Below are 16719 nucleotides of genomic sequence, written 5' to 3' on the forward strand. Positions count from 1 at the left end.
GTGTAAGCAAAGGCCCTGAGATTGCCAATGTTTTTTTAGGGGGAGGAAACGGAGTGAACAGAGGGTGGTAGGAGATAAGGTTGGAAGGTAGGTTGTGTTGTGAAGTAGAATGACGTGCAGCCAGTGCACCCCAGTCCAGCTGCACAGGTTGTCTATAGCACAGGCCCATTCTGATTGGTCAGTACATGAGCCACCAATTATTAAACACCATCACCCCTGGGGGCAAGGTTGTGTGGGCACAGAAGCCAGAGCAAGCTCAAGACAGGGAATGCCAAGTTAAGGAGTTCAGATCTTATCTTTTCAACATGAAGAGGCCAATTATGAGTTTTTAAACATATGACTAAACCGCCAAAAGTGGTTATAGTGAGATTGATTCAGCAGTGAGGTGAGAATGGGTTGAGGAGAAAGAGATCATAGAGTGGAAAATTAGTTAGAAGCTGTGAAGGTAGTTCATGCTGAAGTAATGATAATCTAGAAGAGAGTGGTGACAATGGAAATGGAAAAGAGGCCTATAATGTGCAAGAATCATCTAGCAAAGGGCCCATGTTCTTCTTTCTAAAAGCCCATGCCTAGCACAGTGTCTGGCAATGAGTAAATGCGGTGTGTTTATCAATAAGAGAAATTATGAAAATATTGTCAGGCTTAGACACCTGATTGTTCTGTTGCTAATATAAGCTCCTAAGTGTCATTGTTGTTTCTGTTAGAATTTCTATTAATAAAAGTTTGTTATTTTGTTGACTGACTTGGAAAGCTGCCCTTTTACATTTATAACATACTAGAGCAGGAGTGGGCAAGCTTTTTGACTCGTGGGCCACAATGGGTTCTTAAACTGGACCGGAGGGCTGGAACAAAAGCATGGATGGAGTGTTTGTGTGAACTAATATAAATTCAAAGTAAACATCATTACATAAAAGGCTACGGTCTTTTTTTTTTTTTTTTTTTTTTTTTTAGTTTTATTCATTTCAAATGGGCCAGATCTGGCCCGTGGGCCGTAGTTTGCCCATGGCTGTACTAGAGGTCCTGTGCATGAAATTCGTACATGGTAGGGTCCCTAGACCTGGCTTACGATCAGGGCCTTCCAGCTGCCGGCTAGGGCCTCCCTTCCCCAGCTGCCGGTTGCTGGCCTGGGCTTTCCTTCATTCCATGCTGACCCCTCCCTGGTGGTCAGCACATGTCATAGCAAGCGATTGGTCTCCCAGTCGAACTCCCACGGGAGTTTTGCATATTAGGCATATATATGTATATACGCACTGGGGGGGGGGGTGTCCCTCAGCTCAGCCTGCACCCTCTCCAATCCGGGACCCCTCGGGGGATGTCTGACTGGCAGTTGGACATCCTTCTCACAATCCGGGACTGCTGGCTCCTAACCACTCACCTGCCTGCCTGATTGCCCCTAAATGCTTCTGCTTGCCAGCCTGATCACCCCCAAATGTCCTCCCTTGCAGGCCTGGTCACCCCCAACTGCCCTTCCTTGTTGGCTATCTTGTGACAACATGGGGGTGGCCATCTTGTGACAACGTGGGGGCAGCCATCTTGTGATGCAAGGGTGCGAGGGTCAATTTGCATATTACATCTTTATTATATAGGATAGATGTGTAGAGAAGGAGGAGGAGTTGGCTAAAATAATTGTGAGAAGAGATGGGAGAAAAATAAATTCTGCAAACTGGTTTGAGGACTTTCCCCCAAAGCTTTGAGAAGATAGGACTGTCACTTGAGGAAAAGTTAGCTATTCCAAAAAGCATATTTTCTAAAGTAGAAAGAGGTAAGGCCTTAATCCTTTCAACAGTGTTTTGCAAACTGGTTCACTATCTATAAGCAGGGCACAAAACAATATAGGGTTCCTGACCAGGAGTTATTTAGAGTAAAATAGAACATAATAGATCAGATTACATGATTGGTACTAGAGGTGAGTACTGTTTGGTGAAACAACTTTTTTTTCTTTCTTTCTTTTTTTTTTTTAGTTCTGCATGAATATGTGTGTGTTTGTGTGTGTTGAGATGAGATGAAAAATGGGTTTCTTATTGTGAGTCACAGCCAAAAATATTTGAAAACCACTGCCCCAAATACTTTTCCTCAAAGTAAATGAAAACCTGTCAAAATCAGTTGACAAACTACATGAGTCTAAAGAAGAAAACACACACACACACACACACACACACACACACACACACAATTTCCTTTGCTCTGTGACAGATCTCTCCACCTAGCCCAGTGATGGCGAACCTTTTGAGCTCGGCGTGTCAGCATTTTGAAAAACCCTAACTTAACTCTGATGCCGTGTCACATATAGAAATTTTTTGATATTTGCAACCATAGTAAAACAAAGACATATTTTTGATATTTATTTTATATATTTAAATGTCATTTAACAAAGAAAAATCAACCAAAAAAAATGAGTTTGCGTGTCACCTCTGACGCGTGTCATAGGTTCGCCATCACTGCCCTAGCCCCTACAGCCAGTCTCATCTTTCTACCTCTTAAGTATTCTCCAAAGACTTTTCCTTGATCATCTTTCTATACAAATGTGTATTAGCAAATCCATGAGGTTGCACAATTGTTGCCTTCATGCAGATAACTCTTAACATAGCATTTACTCAGTGTTGCCCTGGTCAAGATTTAACCACCAGTATTCTGGGGGAAGGCCCTATTTATAGCACTTGCTGCTATTTGTGGTATAAATACTCCAGCCTTAGCCCATTGCAAGCTACCCACATGACTTCACTGAACACAGAATTGGAAAGATATACATATTAGCATACATTACACAGTATTTCTACCATGTAGATATGGTAGAGATAAATAACCTCGGGAGCATATGTAATAGTAAAGTGTAGCAAAATAATTAGGAAATTATTGGTTTTAAAAATTTATTACCTTTAAATATATATTTAATTGTAGGTTTATATAATTTCATTTTTAATAATGTACGTGTCTAATAACTGGCTCACAACTGGTTCACTCTAGTAACCACTGTCTAGTTCAACCTCTCCAGCAGAGTCTGATCCCACACTCTCTACCACGCCGAACAACTCTATCCGGATCTCTTCCATACGAAACCACAAACTTAACATACTGAAATCTAAACTCACTTTCCTCTTTGAATCTCCTTAGCGCACACTTCTCTTCCCCTCTTGACTTCCCTATTTCTATTAATGGTGCCTCCAAGAGCCATCTAATCAGTTACTAGTCTTGAAGGTTCTGCCTATGTAATGTTCTTCTGATCTGCCCGCTCCTTTTTCATTCCAATTAGGGTCCAGAACAATTAACTGACCTCTTCCCCTTCATGTTCTTCTCATTCTGATTTATGTGATGATACTATTAGATTAACTTTTCAAGTGTAGGTCTTCCATTACACACTCACACATACACATACACATACACATACACACTTCTCTCTCTAATCTGGCCTCTAAAGCGCTCCTGGCTCCAAGCAATCTAGACAGCTCCTTGTTGCCCCTGCTTGGAATATGCCTTGTGGTTCCTTGACTGTGTGCTTTTGCTCACACTTTTCCGTTACACAGGAGTGTTCTTCCCTCATCATGAAAAAAACTCATACCTCATATTCAAGACTCCATTTAAGTGGCAATGAAAATGTCCCCACTTGGTTAGTTGTCATAGGAGTATATAAGTTTATGTGAATCAGGAGGTTGGGAACACACAGGAAATGCAAAACCCAGGCATCAGTAATTTAGTCACAATCCCATATGGAGGCTCTAGGAAACATTGCACTTCCCGTGGTTGTTACTAGAAGTTTACTGCTAGCCAACATGAGGTTTATCTCAAACCTATGGATTGCAATTATATATGATCCGGCTCTCTGTCATTCATTAACTGAAATGATCAAGAATTTTACGTATTTTCACCATTTGGTGTTTACTGTAATTATCTCCCTCTTAATGCTCTGACCCAAATTGTGTTGAGGTGGTGGGGAAAGGTGAGCAGTTAGAGACATAGAGTCCCTAAAGCCTTGTCTGTCACCATCATTGATAAAATTCATTCATCTTTGAAACACTGATCACAGGTATTAAAGAGCCACCACATGCCCAGGATTTCTCAGTAATCAGAAGCAAAAACGTTGGCTATGTACGTTTTACACATCTTTCTTCCCCGGTGTTCAGAGTAAAATAAAATGCTTTAAGTGCTAGCTTTCCTGAGGAGAATCATGATGACAATCAGTAAGTGATTCCTTTTCTTCCAAATTTCAGATATGAGGCTGACGTCTCGTAGTAAAGGAAGAAGGAATAGGCTGACACAGCCCTGTGATCACTTGGTATCAACTTTCCCGTGGAGTTGAGTTAATTTGGGTTAGTGAGAGCCCGAATCCTTAGGCCAGGAGAGGTGACAGAGAATCAAGTAGGGGAAGGTGGTGAGAGACGACTGGCAAAGGTACAAATGTATTGAGCCAGATTGACAATCAGTGGTCTGGACACCTCTTCTACCATAATCACATGGGTACTTGTCTGAAAGGCAGATTCCGGGGCCCTGCCTCAGACATACTGATCATTGTCTCTAGGGGAAATACCTGGGACTGTGCATTTTTCATGGCCACACCCAGTGATTCTGATACACACTGGAGACTGAGGATCACTGGTTTCAAGTAGGCCTGCTGCCTGGATGCAGCCTTTGAGCTCAAAATGATTTTTACATTTCTAAAGTGTTGTTAGAAGAGAGGGGGGGGGAGGGGGGGGAGAGAGAGAGAGAGAGAGAGAGAGAGAGAGAGAGAGAGAGAGAGAAGAGAAGAGAAGAGAAGAGAAGAGAAGAGAAAAGAAAGAAAAGAAAAGAAAAGAAAAGAAAAGAAAAGAAAAGAAAAGAAAAGAAAAGAAAAGAAAAGAAAAGGAAAGAAAAATAATACGCAACACAACCATCTGGCCCTTTCTAGAAAAGTCTGCTGACTCCTGCCTAGTGCTTTGCAATTAAAAGTCTGAAGTTAGCACTATCCTAGCCCCTGCCACAGCTAAAATAACTGATTCAGCAGATTTTTTTTTTAATTGAGAGTAATGGAAAATATATGAAGTCATCTAAAATGTGTTTGTAATTTAAGTGGACAAAGGAAATGTATATAATGATTGTGAACATTCTGCAATGTTTTTGAAAATATATTTTATATACACAAGAATTTATGGTAACTCCATTATATTCTATCCTCCCATATACTTATCAGGTGGCAATATATCCCAAATTAGCCTAGTAAGAATCATTGCATGTATACTCTTTATGTATAAGCTTGTCCCCAAATGTATTTTTGTCACACATACGAGGAAAAACGTGAACTGATACCCCAAAACGTCTGGGGAATGAAAGTAGTATAAATTCTCAAAACAACACATAGGAAAATGATACATAAAGGAAATAACGGAATTTAGTAACTTTCCACTTAAAAGGAGTTTAAGAATCATAGAGCAGTTTTAACTCCTAAGAAACTTGGGAAAGAGGTTATGAACTCACTTTGGGAAGGGTTCAGATATTCTCATTGTAGCAGAGGCTCAGTGTTTGGGAATCATGCCAGTTAGATTCATAAAATAATCCCAAAGACAGAATACAATTCCTTTACGGGTGGTTTCTAGATGTTTGTTCTGGATATTTTTTAAATGTGTTTATTTTTGATGTGGAGAAACTTTGTTAAAGAACCTAGCAATAAATACTGGCTTTAAAAATATGTAAACTTACAAGTGACTTGTCTTTCAGAATTGTGAACTGAAATATCTCACAGTAATTTTGTTTCAGTGTTGTTTTTCTCCCAAAGAAAGGAATGTTTTAATCTTACCAGCAACTGACATTTTTTGATAAGAATTTAGACTGTATTTCAATTTTTACGAAACAAAGTTTAAAACACCAGATAAAGTCTTGAAACCTAACATGCTTCACCATTTAATAAAATTATGACTCATTTCAGTAAGAAAATGCTTTTTTAGTAAGAAAAATGCTTTCTGAGCTAAGTTTGAACTGCCGGGGCACATGGGACACCCACAAACCCAGTCAGCAGAAGTCTCAAACTCCTATAAGATTAAAGGAAAAATAAATTAGTGTATACAGAGAATGAAGAAAAAAAAAAATCCCCAATGGTACAAGTCTATAAACGGAAGTAAAACTAAAACTCCCCTAAAATCCCCCAATCACCAACCCTTATAAATGCAGCACTTATCTTCTCCCTTCACTTCTTCGGGAGCCCCTCGTTAAATGAACACGAACGTTTTGGGCGATTTTTATCTAGTAAGACACTAAGCATGGATACCGATCTCCGCATTACAAATTGTTTAAGGTTTAAAACCGCGCGTGCAAACGTGGGGTTTCTTGAGTTCTGCTTGGGGCGGGCTGTTTGCAGCCCCGTGGATTTTGCAGGTGTGGAATCCAGGCGCGATCCCCGAGTGGGGCCGGGGCGGAGGCGTGCAGGGGGCGCCGCCGGGGCCGGGCGTGCACCGGCCGAGAGCGAAGGGCCTGTGACTGCACGAAGGCGGCGCGTGGGCTCCAGGATCTAGGAGGGGACTCCAAGCTCCGCGGGAGTGTCCCGTACGTGAACCGTGATCGCTCCAGCTCCACTCGAAATGAGTGTCCTTTGGCACTAACGAGTTAAATTAAATTTTTTTAAAGACCTAGCCAAACTTCCTATGAACATATAGGCTCCCATCCCTACTATCCGCCCCCCGCCCCCGTCCGCCCCCATCTCCAGAAATCTAAGTTTTAACCCAGCCTAAACCCCAATCCCTAATGCGGCCGTCGCGCCCCCCGCCCCGCCCCGCTGCGCGCCCATCGCCGCCCCCGCAACAGTGAGTCAGAGCCCAGCGAGCTCGGGCTCGGGGGCCCGGAGCGTGCCGAGCGGGGAGGCGCTGGCGTGGCCACCGAGCGGCAGTGAGGCGGCAGCAGCGCGACGCGGCGCGGGCCCTCGCGGCCGGGGCCGGGGAGCGGGGTTTGCGCAGGAAAAGGCGCCGCCGCAGCCTCCGGCCGCCCCTCCCTGGCCCTGGGCTCCCCGCCCGCGCGCCGCTGGGGCCTCGGGGCGCGCCAGGCGCAGCGCGGCGGCGCGGGAGCCGGAGAGGAGCGGCGGCCGGGCCAGGTCCGCTGCCCGGCGGGCGGCAGCCAAGGCGACCGTGGAGGCGGCGGGCAGGGCGCGTGCGCACTGCAGGGGCGCCAGATTTGGCGGGAGGGGGAGTGTCCAAAGCTCTTTGTTTGATGGCATCTCTGTTTACAGAGTTTACACTTTAATATCAACCTGTTTCCTCCTCCTCCTTCTCCTCCTCCTCCGCGACCTCCTCCTCCTCTTTCTCCTGAGAAACTTCGCCCGGCCGTGCGGAACGCCCGCTGCGCAGCCCGGGAGGGACGCAGGCAGGCGGCGGGCAGCGGGAGGCTGCAGCCCCTTGCGGTCCCCGCGGCTCCCGGCGGAGCCCCGCGCCCGCCGAGCCATGGCCCGGAGACCCCGGCACAGGTAACGGGGCGCCCGGGAGGGCGGCCGCGGGTGGGGGCGCGCGGGGCGCGGGCGCGAGGCTGCCGGAGAGCAGGTGGGAATTCCATCCCGGATCCGGTGCGGGGCTGTCAGATCCTGCGGTACTTGGGACCTCTGCCTCCGCAGCAGAAGCCGCTGGAAAGACTGATGAATGGAAGCGTCGGTGCAGGAAATGTGTCGGGACGTCGGGAAGCACTCCCTGCGGCTCGTTTTGCAAGTTGCCTTTCTCTCTGGGGGAGAAAGAGCAGCACGTTCCTGCGGGGGAATGAGCGGTGCCCACCGGCCCCGGGGAGCCCACTAGGTCCCTGGCTTGATGCCGCGGCTGTCGGCGAGGGAGTCGCGGCATAATTGCTGGATGCATTACGATTTGTTTGGACTTGGAAATGCTGAACATATGGCAGATATAGGGAAAATGCCGGATTGTGTAGTAGCTGCAGGTAGTTCATTTAAATTTCATTCATTCTTTATGGAGCCTAAGAAGAGCGTCAGCTGACAGGCGGCCGGGGGAAAAAAAAATATTTTCGGGGAGGGAATGAGTCTCTACATTTGCAAAATTGGTTTAAGCCCTGGCTTTGAAGGTTCTGATCATTATGCTCTGGGAAAGTTATTATTTCTAATGCAAACATTGCACACGCGCCGGCGCCGCACATGTCACCGCGCTTGGGGCGGATGGGTGAAGTCCCTTTACATTTTGGCCGGACGGAGGGGACCAGGGAACAGAGAGGGAGGCACACACGGGTCCGAACTGTCAGTTGCTGGCGCCCGGGCTTCCACCCGCCCCTGGACTTCCCGGACTGGACGCGCGGGAGCCCACTAGGAGCGGCCGGGCTCGGGGGCCAGCTCGGCGGCCGTCAGCGTTGCCACCCAACGGAAAGGGACCGAGTCGGGCAGCACCCCAGGCCGCTGCTGCGCAACCGGGACGCAATCCCCGAGGGCTCTTCCCCTGGGCTGGAGGCTCCTGGCGAGGCGCGCACACGTGGATGCGGCCGAGGGCGCCGGCTCCTCCCCGCACAGTGCTCCCGCCGCCTGAGGTCGCCGGGGCGGAGGAGGGGTGGCCGGCCGGACCCTAGCAAGGAGGTCTGGCAAAAAGGTCCTGAAGGCAAAGCGGACACAACCCCTTTCCCCACGGCTGGTTTGATTTTCTGGTGCTTATTTGGTTTTGAACCGGCTATTGCCGGTCCCCGCGCTGCACTGGGAAGTTGCACCGAGAGTGGGTGTGGGCCCAGCAGCAGCACCCTCGGACCCTGTCTGGCCGGGCGGGGGGGCAGCGCCGAAGCATGGCTGGGCGCCGGAGGAAAAGGGAGGCGACTTGGGGTTGGGGGGGGGGGGGAGCTGGCTCCCTGCGCCTCGCCCTGAGCCTGGCCGAGCGGGGCGAGGGTGCTGCTCCTCCTCGAGTGGTTTCACCTTCGCTTTGGGGACTTCACAGTAGAGAGCCAAGGTCACCTATTTTCTCTGCGAGCAGAAACTGGGAGGAAGTGGAGGAGCGCTGGGAAGGGGTGCTGGGAGGAGGCTCGGTGGACGCTCCGCGCGGGGAGCTCTCGATCGTCCCCGCCGGGCGGGGCGGGGCTGGGCGGGGCCTCTCTGGTTCCCTGCGGCTCCCAGGTAGCCGAGGGGGGAGGCGGCCTGGAGGGGCGGGAGCCTTGAACCTGCCTCCGGGGGGGAAGAGAAACCCGGCTGCGGGCCCGAAGCCGTTTCTTGCAAGGCCGGCGTCAACTGGGCAGGGATTATTAACCAGGTCAGCGAAATGAGTCTGAACCCCATTTCTAGAATCACAGTAGCGGCCACAAGACACTTCCTCCCGCTCCCCTCCCTCTTTCCCAACCCCCAGCACCTCTTTTCTTTTTCGTTTCTTTGCACGGTTTGTTTCCTTGACAGAATGTAATATTCATAGTCGTACTCTTGTAACCACACCAGGTCTAGCAGGTGGGGGAGTCAAGTGCATCAAGCCTGAAATCAGCCTTTGAAAGTTCTCTGACTGTTGGGTCTGAGATCTTGTCAGTACAGATGAAGGAAAAGTTATTTCAGGCCCTTAGTAGAAATTAATCATGCTACTTAGGCGACCCGGACAACCTAGAGCACGGAAATCGCATGCAAATCTCAAAGGCGAGCCCCCGTGCCTAGCCTGCTGATGGACCCAGGAGCGTGTGAGCAGCTCTGGGCTCGCCCTGCTCCCCACCCGGCCTCTTCAGGACCCGCGGAAGTCACACGCCACGTTCCCCCCAAAAGTCTGCTTTAGCACATCTCTGCGGCTGTGCTTCATTTTTAAGAGACACGGAAGTCATGCAACCATTATTTATTAGCACTGGAAAGTACCTTAGAAATAGATTCCAAGCCCTTTAGGTAGACGCAAGAAACTGAGGTCCTGAGAGAGGGGAAGTGATTTGTCCAAGTCAGGCAGCTAGGTGGAGGCAAAACTAGGACTGGCACCTTTGCCTCCAGAATTCTAGTCCTGTTTGATGCCTGTTCTCTCTCAACTGATGTTGGCTGCCCCCTATGGGTGGCTGAATATGTTGCTTGTTTCTCGGAGTTGAGCTGTTTCAAGAGAGAAGTTCTGAAAATGTAATCTCCAGATCCCGCCCAACCTAAAAAGTTAAATTGAGTTGAATCTATGGGTCACTTTCAGATTACTCTGATTTTCTTGGTATCCCGGATATTTCACAAGGGTGCCACTTCATTGGGGGATTTCCAAGGAGTTCCCTGTGAATCTTTCAAAAGATGCTGACCTACAGCTCTGGGCTTCTAATAATGGTTTCACTTATGATGCTAGTATTTTTTATTCAAGGGAAACTATTGTAATTATTGATCAGAAGTTAAGAACCTCCGGTTGACACTGCAGAACTTCAGGCTCTTGCTGGAAGGGATAGACACTAAATGAAAGAAATGGTTATGGATTATAAGTACAGTTTAATGTCGTGTGTGTGTGTGTGTGTGTGTGTGTGTGTGTGTGTGTGTGTGTGTGTGATGCCTTTTACTTTTGGATCACATCCTGCTTGTCACCATGCATCCTGGACCTTCAGATTGTTGCCCCAAATAATAGTTTTAAATTGTAAGAACCTCAAATTCAGGATTTTTGGTAAGCCCTTTTGTTTGCCTTATAAAGGGTGGGTAATGTATACTTGTAAAATAGTTTGGGAAGACATACCTAATATGAATATAAACTTTCTTATTAAAAAGAATCAGTTACATTATGATATTGCTTTATATCATTATTTTATTAGTCTCAGTATTACAAGAATAAATTTTATTGAAGTTTTTCAGTTAGTACAATTTTTCTTCATATCTTAATTTGATAAGTAAAATTATAAGTAAAAGTAATCTGTGACTGCAAAATTACTCTCATCTATTCAGAATATGATTAATAAACATTAAGTATAGAGTAACTTCAAAAGTCATCAAAATTCATAGTTTGGGTCAATGAGGTAAAAGAAAAGGCTCCTTTAAAAACAGTAGTGGGTTCTTTTTAAGCCCATCTGGGGGAATTCCTTAGTTTTGAATTAGGTACATTTTAAGATATTTCAAATACCATTCAGTCAGAGATTTTTGAAAAAAAGAGTAAGTAAGAGTCTGACTATCAGGTGGTGTAATTATACACTTAGTCACTCTGGAAACTGAGTATTGTAAATCTGGCCACAAGTTGGATCAACTGGCCTAGAGTTTTGAAGTGTTTGGTATTAATGTTATTTACAAAGTAGATCACTTGAATGTTTTATTCTTCCTCAGGTTTTTAGAATCCTTTCCTCTTAGATTCTCTTAGTCTTCTAATCTTGAAGGAATGACTATAATTATATTGTTAGGTATATTACTTCCTGAATGTTTTTCTCTTAATAAAACACCAGTCCCATTGGAACAACATAACTGAGTTATTTATTGTACTTGGGAAATATTATTTAAATATTGTGATGTATGCCAAAGATCTTGAGTGTATAATTACGTAAAGGACATGGGCTCTCAGGCCTTTTATTGTCCTTAATATTAAGTTTTAAACTTAAACCTTCATTGGTTGGAAGGTTGCCTGCCAAGTGTGTAACTTGTCACTGGTCTAACAGTAACAGCAGGTTTAAACATGCAGAGCAATAAGAAAGTGCCAGGTCCTTTGCTGTATCTGTGGAGACCGATAACAGCAGAACCAGTTTCCAATACTAGAGCCACAGAATGCAGAAAACAATCTTGTGCAAGTTTTCAAAGTTTTATCATCTTAACCTTTGAAATGATTGTTGAGTTTTTGTGGAATTTTTGTAATCCAGTAGTTTAAACCTTCTTGTTTCAGTCTATATCTGCCCATTTTTTATTTTTGCAGCATATACAGTAGCGATGAGGATGATGAAGACATTGAGATGTGTGACCATGACTATGATGGGCTGCTTCCCAAGTCTGGAAAGCGTCACTTGGGGAAAACTAGGTGGACCAGGGAAGAGGTAACTAATCATGTCATTAAAACATGGGGAATAGAATGTAGAATGTATCCGTTTATGAAAAACAAAATTTCAGCTAAACTACAGGTGCTCATACTCATTGTCAGGATCTTTGAAATCATATCCTAGCCTACCTGTGCAGCATACTCATACTTACCTCTCACCACTCCCCATATGTGCACTATACCTTCAATATCCAACCCTTTTGTAGTTCTTTGAATGTCCTCTCCTCTTAATTTGTTTCATCTATGCTTCCTGCTGCCTATCCTGTTCTTATCCTTTTGCTCCACGACTTCTTACTACTTCTTTATTACCTGTGGAGATATCACCTCTTCTGTGAAGCCATCCTTCACTTTCCTGGGATGCATCCTGCAATCATTGGACACATGTTCTTATTATTGCTGTAATATATATGCCTCTTACAGGAGGCGACAAGTCTACTGAGGGCAGGGCTACATATCTGTTCATTTTTGTGGTCCTTGAATCCAGAATTGCTTAACACAAAGTGGACTATTAACAAATGTTCCCTGAACAAATAGATGAATTGCTATTTCCAAAAACAAAACAAACAAAAGAGTAAAAAGAACATTCATAGAACTTGTTTTAATGGATTCATTTAACATTCTTAAAATATAATCTATAGTATTTCACAGAGCCATATACATGGAGATCTGTTCAAAAAGCAAAATAAACAACCATTTGACCCAGTGATCCCACTGCTAGGAATATATCCTAAGAAGCCTGAAGGAATATATGCACCCGTGTGTTCATAGCAGAAAGAATATGTACACCCCTATGTTCATAGCAGTGTTACTTACAATAGCTAAGATTTGGAAATAGCTCAAATGCCCATCAGTAGATGAATAGATTAAAAAAAACTGTGGTACATTTACCCAATGGAATACTATGCAGCTATAAAAAAGAAGGATCTCTTACCCTTTGAGACAGCATGGAGGGACCTGGAGAGTATTATGCTAAGCATAATAAGCCAGTCAGAGAAAGACAAGTATCACTTGATCTCACTTATATGTGGAATCTAATGATGAAAATGAATTAATGAACAAAACAGATCCAGAGACATTGAAACATTGACTTATTTCAGGAGGAGTGGGCGGATAGAGATTAACCAAATAATTATATGCATATATACATCGCCCATGGACAAACAATAGTGCAGGGAAGGCCTGAGGAAGGGCTAGGAGCGGAGTGGAGGGGGGTCAACGGAGCTGGAGAAGAGAAAAGGGACATCTGCAATATTTTCAACAATAAAGATTTTTTAAAAGCAATCAAAAATGGAAGGAGATATATCTGCTTACCTTTTTCTGATAGCTTATTGAAAGCTTGATCTTTGTAGGAATGAAAAAATATTTAAGGAGAAAAAGTATGAATGTATAGGAAAAGTTGCTTTTTCTTTGAAGTTTCAAAAATTTTGCAATTGATTTTTTAAAGATTTTATGTTAGAATTAATGGTATTGGTTCTTCTGCAGTTTCGGTCCACCCTACTTCACATAAGCCAGAGCTCCTCTTGTTAGGCAGGCAGGATTTCCAGTAAGGTCCATAGGAAATACATAATTTACCTATGGAGATTTTGATTTAGAATCTAAGTCTTAGATGATTCTTCCACATAGCGAAGTTCTCTTGTTAACACTGGTTTCCTAATTCCCATGTCTGTGTCATACCAGGGATCCACATTGCGTGTGAAGTTAGCTGTGCAAAAATGTGAGGGTTCTCTTTCACTTGGTAGATCATGTTTAGAAAGAGTGAACTGAAAGATTTTCCCCTGATGTTTGGTGTCTTTTGTGTTCTAACAAGTTTGTTCTATTAAGTTCTGTATTCTAATAAGTTTAAATTATGCATATCTTTATACAAAAACTAAATGACTTTATTACATCATACATACCTTTAAGTTTAATTAAGAAAAGTGATCTTCCATTTTTTTTTATTTGTAAGAGGTTAAAATAACTAAATGTTAGAATGGTGGTTGCGCTATTTCTTACTCGAGATCCTATCTATTGCCATGTCTAGTTAAATATCTTGAATCTAACATTGGAGGTCTTTTTTTCCCCCACAGAGTAAAACTTTTAATAGTTACCATGTATTAAACATTCAGTGAGCCAGGCATTATGCTAAATGTTTTGCATAGTTACTTCATGTGATCCCCAAATAACCCTTTTGACATCAGCACTCCCATTATATAGATGACAATACTAAGGTCCAGAAAAGCAAAATGATATAATCAAGCTTATACAACTAATCAATAGCTTAGTCAAGGTTCAGTCTTTGGTCTGTCTGACTCTAAATAAATCTATACTCAAAATCAGTATGTCACATTAATTATCTGTTGTATTTGGATATTTTTGAGAGATATTTTGTGAATTAGGTTATTGAATTGATTCCCCTCTACTCTAACTTGAATAGAGTTGTACAGTAAATGACTGATGTCCTTGGATTACCTTTAACTGTCTTAGGATGAAAAACTAAAGAAGTTGGTGGAACAGAATGGAACAGATGACTGGAAAGTTATAGCCAATTATCTCCCGGTAAGTTAGTAATTTTTTCTTCATGTAAAAGGAAATCTCCCAAAGATTTAAGTAAGATATTTTGGGAGAGTATGTGAAGACATTGCTTATTTGCTATATATGAGAAATTGGGGGAGAAATGCCTCATCCATAACCTGTAGTGTATATTATAATACATATAATTGGGGTTTCTGAATCTATTATTAAAGGACATACAACATTTTCCAATGTTTTCTTCTTATTTTACCCTTTCATTTGTTGGATCATATAAATATCTTTTCATTTATAGGATACTATAAATTAGCACTCTGGTGATTTGTTATATGATAGATGACTAACCTTGTGATATTTCCCCCAAGCCAGCTTCTTTTAAATTTCCTTTTTAAAAAAAAACCATGTTTTGGTACCCCAGTTGAAAATTTCTGAGTCCTTCTAGACTTGTTCCCCCCCCCCCCCCCCCATCGCCTACACCTAAGTAGTGACTAAGGGTTCTGGAATTCCTTTGTCATTGGTCTTTTAATTCTCCTCACTATTCTCCCTTCCCTCTTCTCTGGATGATTACAGTGACTTCCTAACTGGTTTCTCTACTTATAGCTTTCCACTTTTTTATCCTTTAGCAGAGGGAGCTTCCTAAAATGCAGCTGTACTTTATCTTTTCAAAACCAACAACAGTAACCTAGTTTCACAAATTAAGTGCACTGCCTGGACCTGGCACACAGGGTCCTCCCATATGGCCCCAACATACAGCTCCAGTTCTGTTTCTGACTTCCCCTCTGTAAGCAGGTTTAGTTGAATTTATGTCTGCTGTCCCTCCTCTGGTGATGCCACCTCCTAGAATGTCTTGCATAGTTACTTCATGTCCTTCAAAGTCCATAACAAGAGCTTTTCCAGACTCCTCCTAAGGAAACATCATTTCTCCTAAAGAGGTTTCTTTTCCCACCCCAATATCATTTTGCTTTTATTTCTTCTCACGTATGAATCAAATTCTGCCTTCTATTCATTATGTATTTGTCTTTTCCTCCTTATAAAATTACAGGCTCGTATAAGGTAGGGCCTATGTTTATTCATCTTTGTTCTGAATATTAACACTGGTGGCCCTAAATTGAAGCACATCTCTTAGTTTGAATGGGAGTCACTAGAGTGGGCTTCCATAAAAGCTTGACCTTAATATGGAATCCCTAACAGGCTTAGTCTTAGTCCTAGGTACTTTCACATGCAACAGACTGAGGTTAAGGTTAAGTTAAATTCTCAGCCATTCATGCAATATGATGGTCCTTTTGTTCACATGGCAGGACTGTTGCCCTCAGGAGGAAGAACTAATTTTAGATGCAACTTTGTTATATTCTTTGTATGTTCTTTAGCTGTAAGTAATGAGGGATGGGTGGGCTCTCCAAACATGCCCTAGAATGTTCTTGATCATTGTCACTGTATGCTATCTATGTATGATTCATATTCTAACAAAATCTTAGTGTGCACTTATCACGTCATATCTATATGACAATGCCTACTTTATCTTATTTGTCTAGAATCGAACAGATGTGCAGTGCCAGCACCGATGGCAGAAAGTACTAAACCCTGAGCTCATCAAGGGTCCCTGGACCAAAGAAGAAGATCAGAGAGTAAGTTCCTTCTTCATTGTTGTATGAATCATAATTAAGAATATTCCCCAAACTACTTCCTTGAATGTTTCCCAACTTAAGAAACAGGTAAGGTGTACAAACAAGAACCAAAAGAATTCTTTTTCCATATTTTAAATGAATGAAAGCAGGTTTTTAGAAATTTTCTAAAGATCTTGTAACAGAATGATTACACTGACTCATTACATAACATTAAAACATAGGTTATTTTTGTGTGTTTATCTGAAGGTGATAGAGCTTGTACAGAAATACGGTCCGAAACGTTGGTCTGTTATTGCCAAGCACTTAAAGGGGAGAATTGGAAAGCAATGTAGGGAGAGGTGGCATAACCACTTGAATCCAGAAGTTAAGAAAACCTCCTGGACAGAAGAGGAAGACAGAATTATTTACCAGGCACACAAGAGGCTGGGGAACAGATGGGCAGAAATCGCAAAACTACTGCCTGGACGGTAATCATATGTCAAAAAATATATTGATTGGGAGGAATGAGGGAGTGGGTATTGAACAGTCTGTTTTAACTGTATGGTGAGTGAATTACATTCCATCGATTGTGTTTCATTCATTAGACCAGATCCATAGCTTTTAGAACTGGAGGAGATCTTGGAGTTTATCTGGTTGAGTACTTCCAGAATCCACCCAACAGTGAGCCTTGAGCCAAGTCATTGAACATTCCTCAGCTTCACTTTCCCCATTTTTACTTCACAGGGCAAGTGTTA

The 16719-nt window shown here is 43.5% G+C and overlaps 1 protein-coding gene across 4 annotated transcripts in view; it reads left to right on the plus strand.

Moving 5' to 3' along the window:
* Nucleotides 1-6860: 6860 nt before the first annotated feature.
* The window catches only part of MYB (MYB proto-oncogene, transcription factor), a 36341-nt gene continuing 26482 nt past the window's right edge, over nt 6861-16719 (plus strand). Inside the window, exons 1-5 of one of the 4 annotated variants that reach the window (XM_036317466.1) lie at nt 6861-7417; nt 11733-11850; nt 14316-14387; nt 15893-15985; nt 16232-16452. In XM_036317466.1, the coding sequence (XP_036173359.1) occupies nt 7395-7417; nt 11733-11850; nt 14316-14387; nt 15893-15985; nt 16232-16452 (527 nt within the window). In that variant the 5' untranslated portion in view covers nt 6861-7394. Of the gene's footprint in view, nt 7418-9125; nt 10509-11732; nt 11851-14315; nt 14388-15892; nt 15986-16231; nt 16453-16719 lie in introns of those variants that run through there. The other 3 variants (XM_036317464.1, XM_036317467.1, XM_036317465.1) reach the window with 3 other exon arrangements.

This window comes from Myotis myotis, unplaced genomic scaffold, assembly GCF_014108235.1.
Source record: "Myotis myotis isolate mMyoMyo1 unplaced genomic scaffold, mMyoMyo1.p scaffold_m19_p_7, whole genome shotgun sequence".
NCBI lineage: Eukaryota > Metazoa > Chordata > Mammalia > Chiroptera > Vespertilionidae > Myotis > Myotis myotis.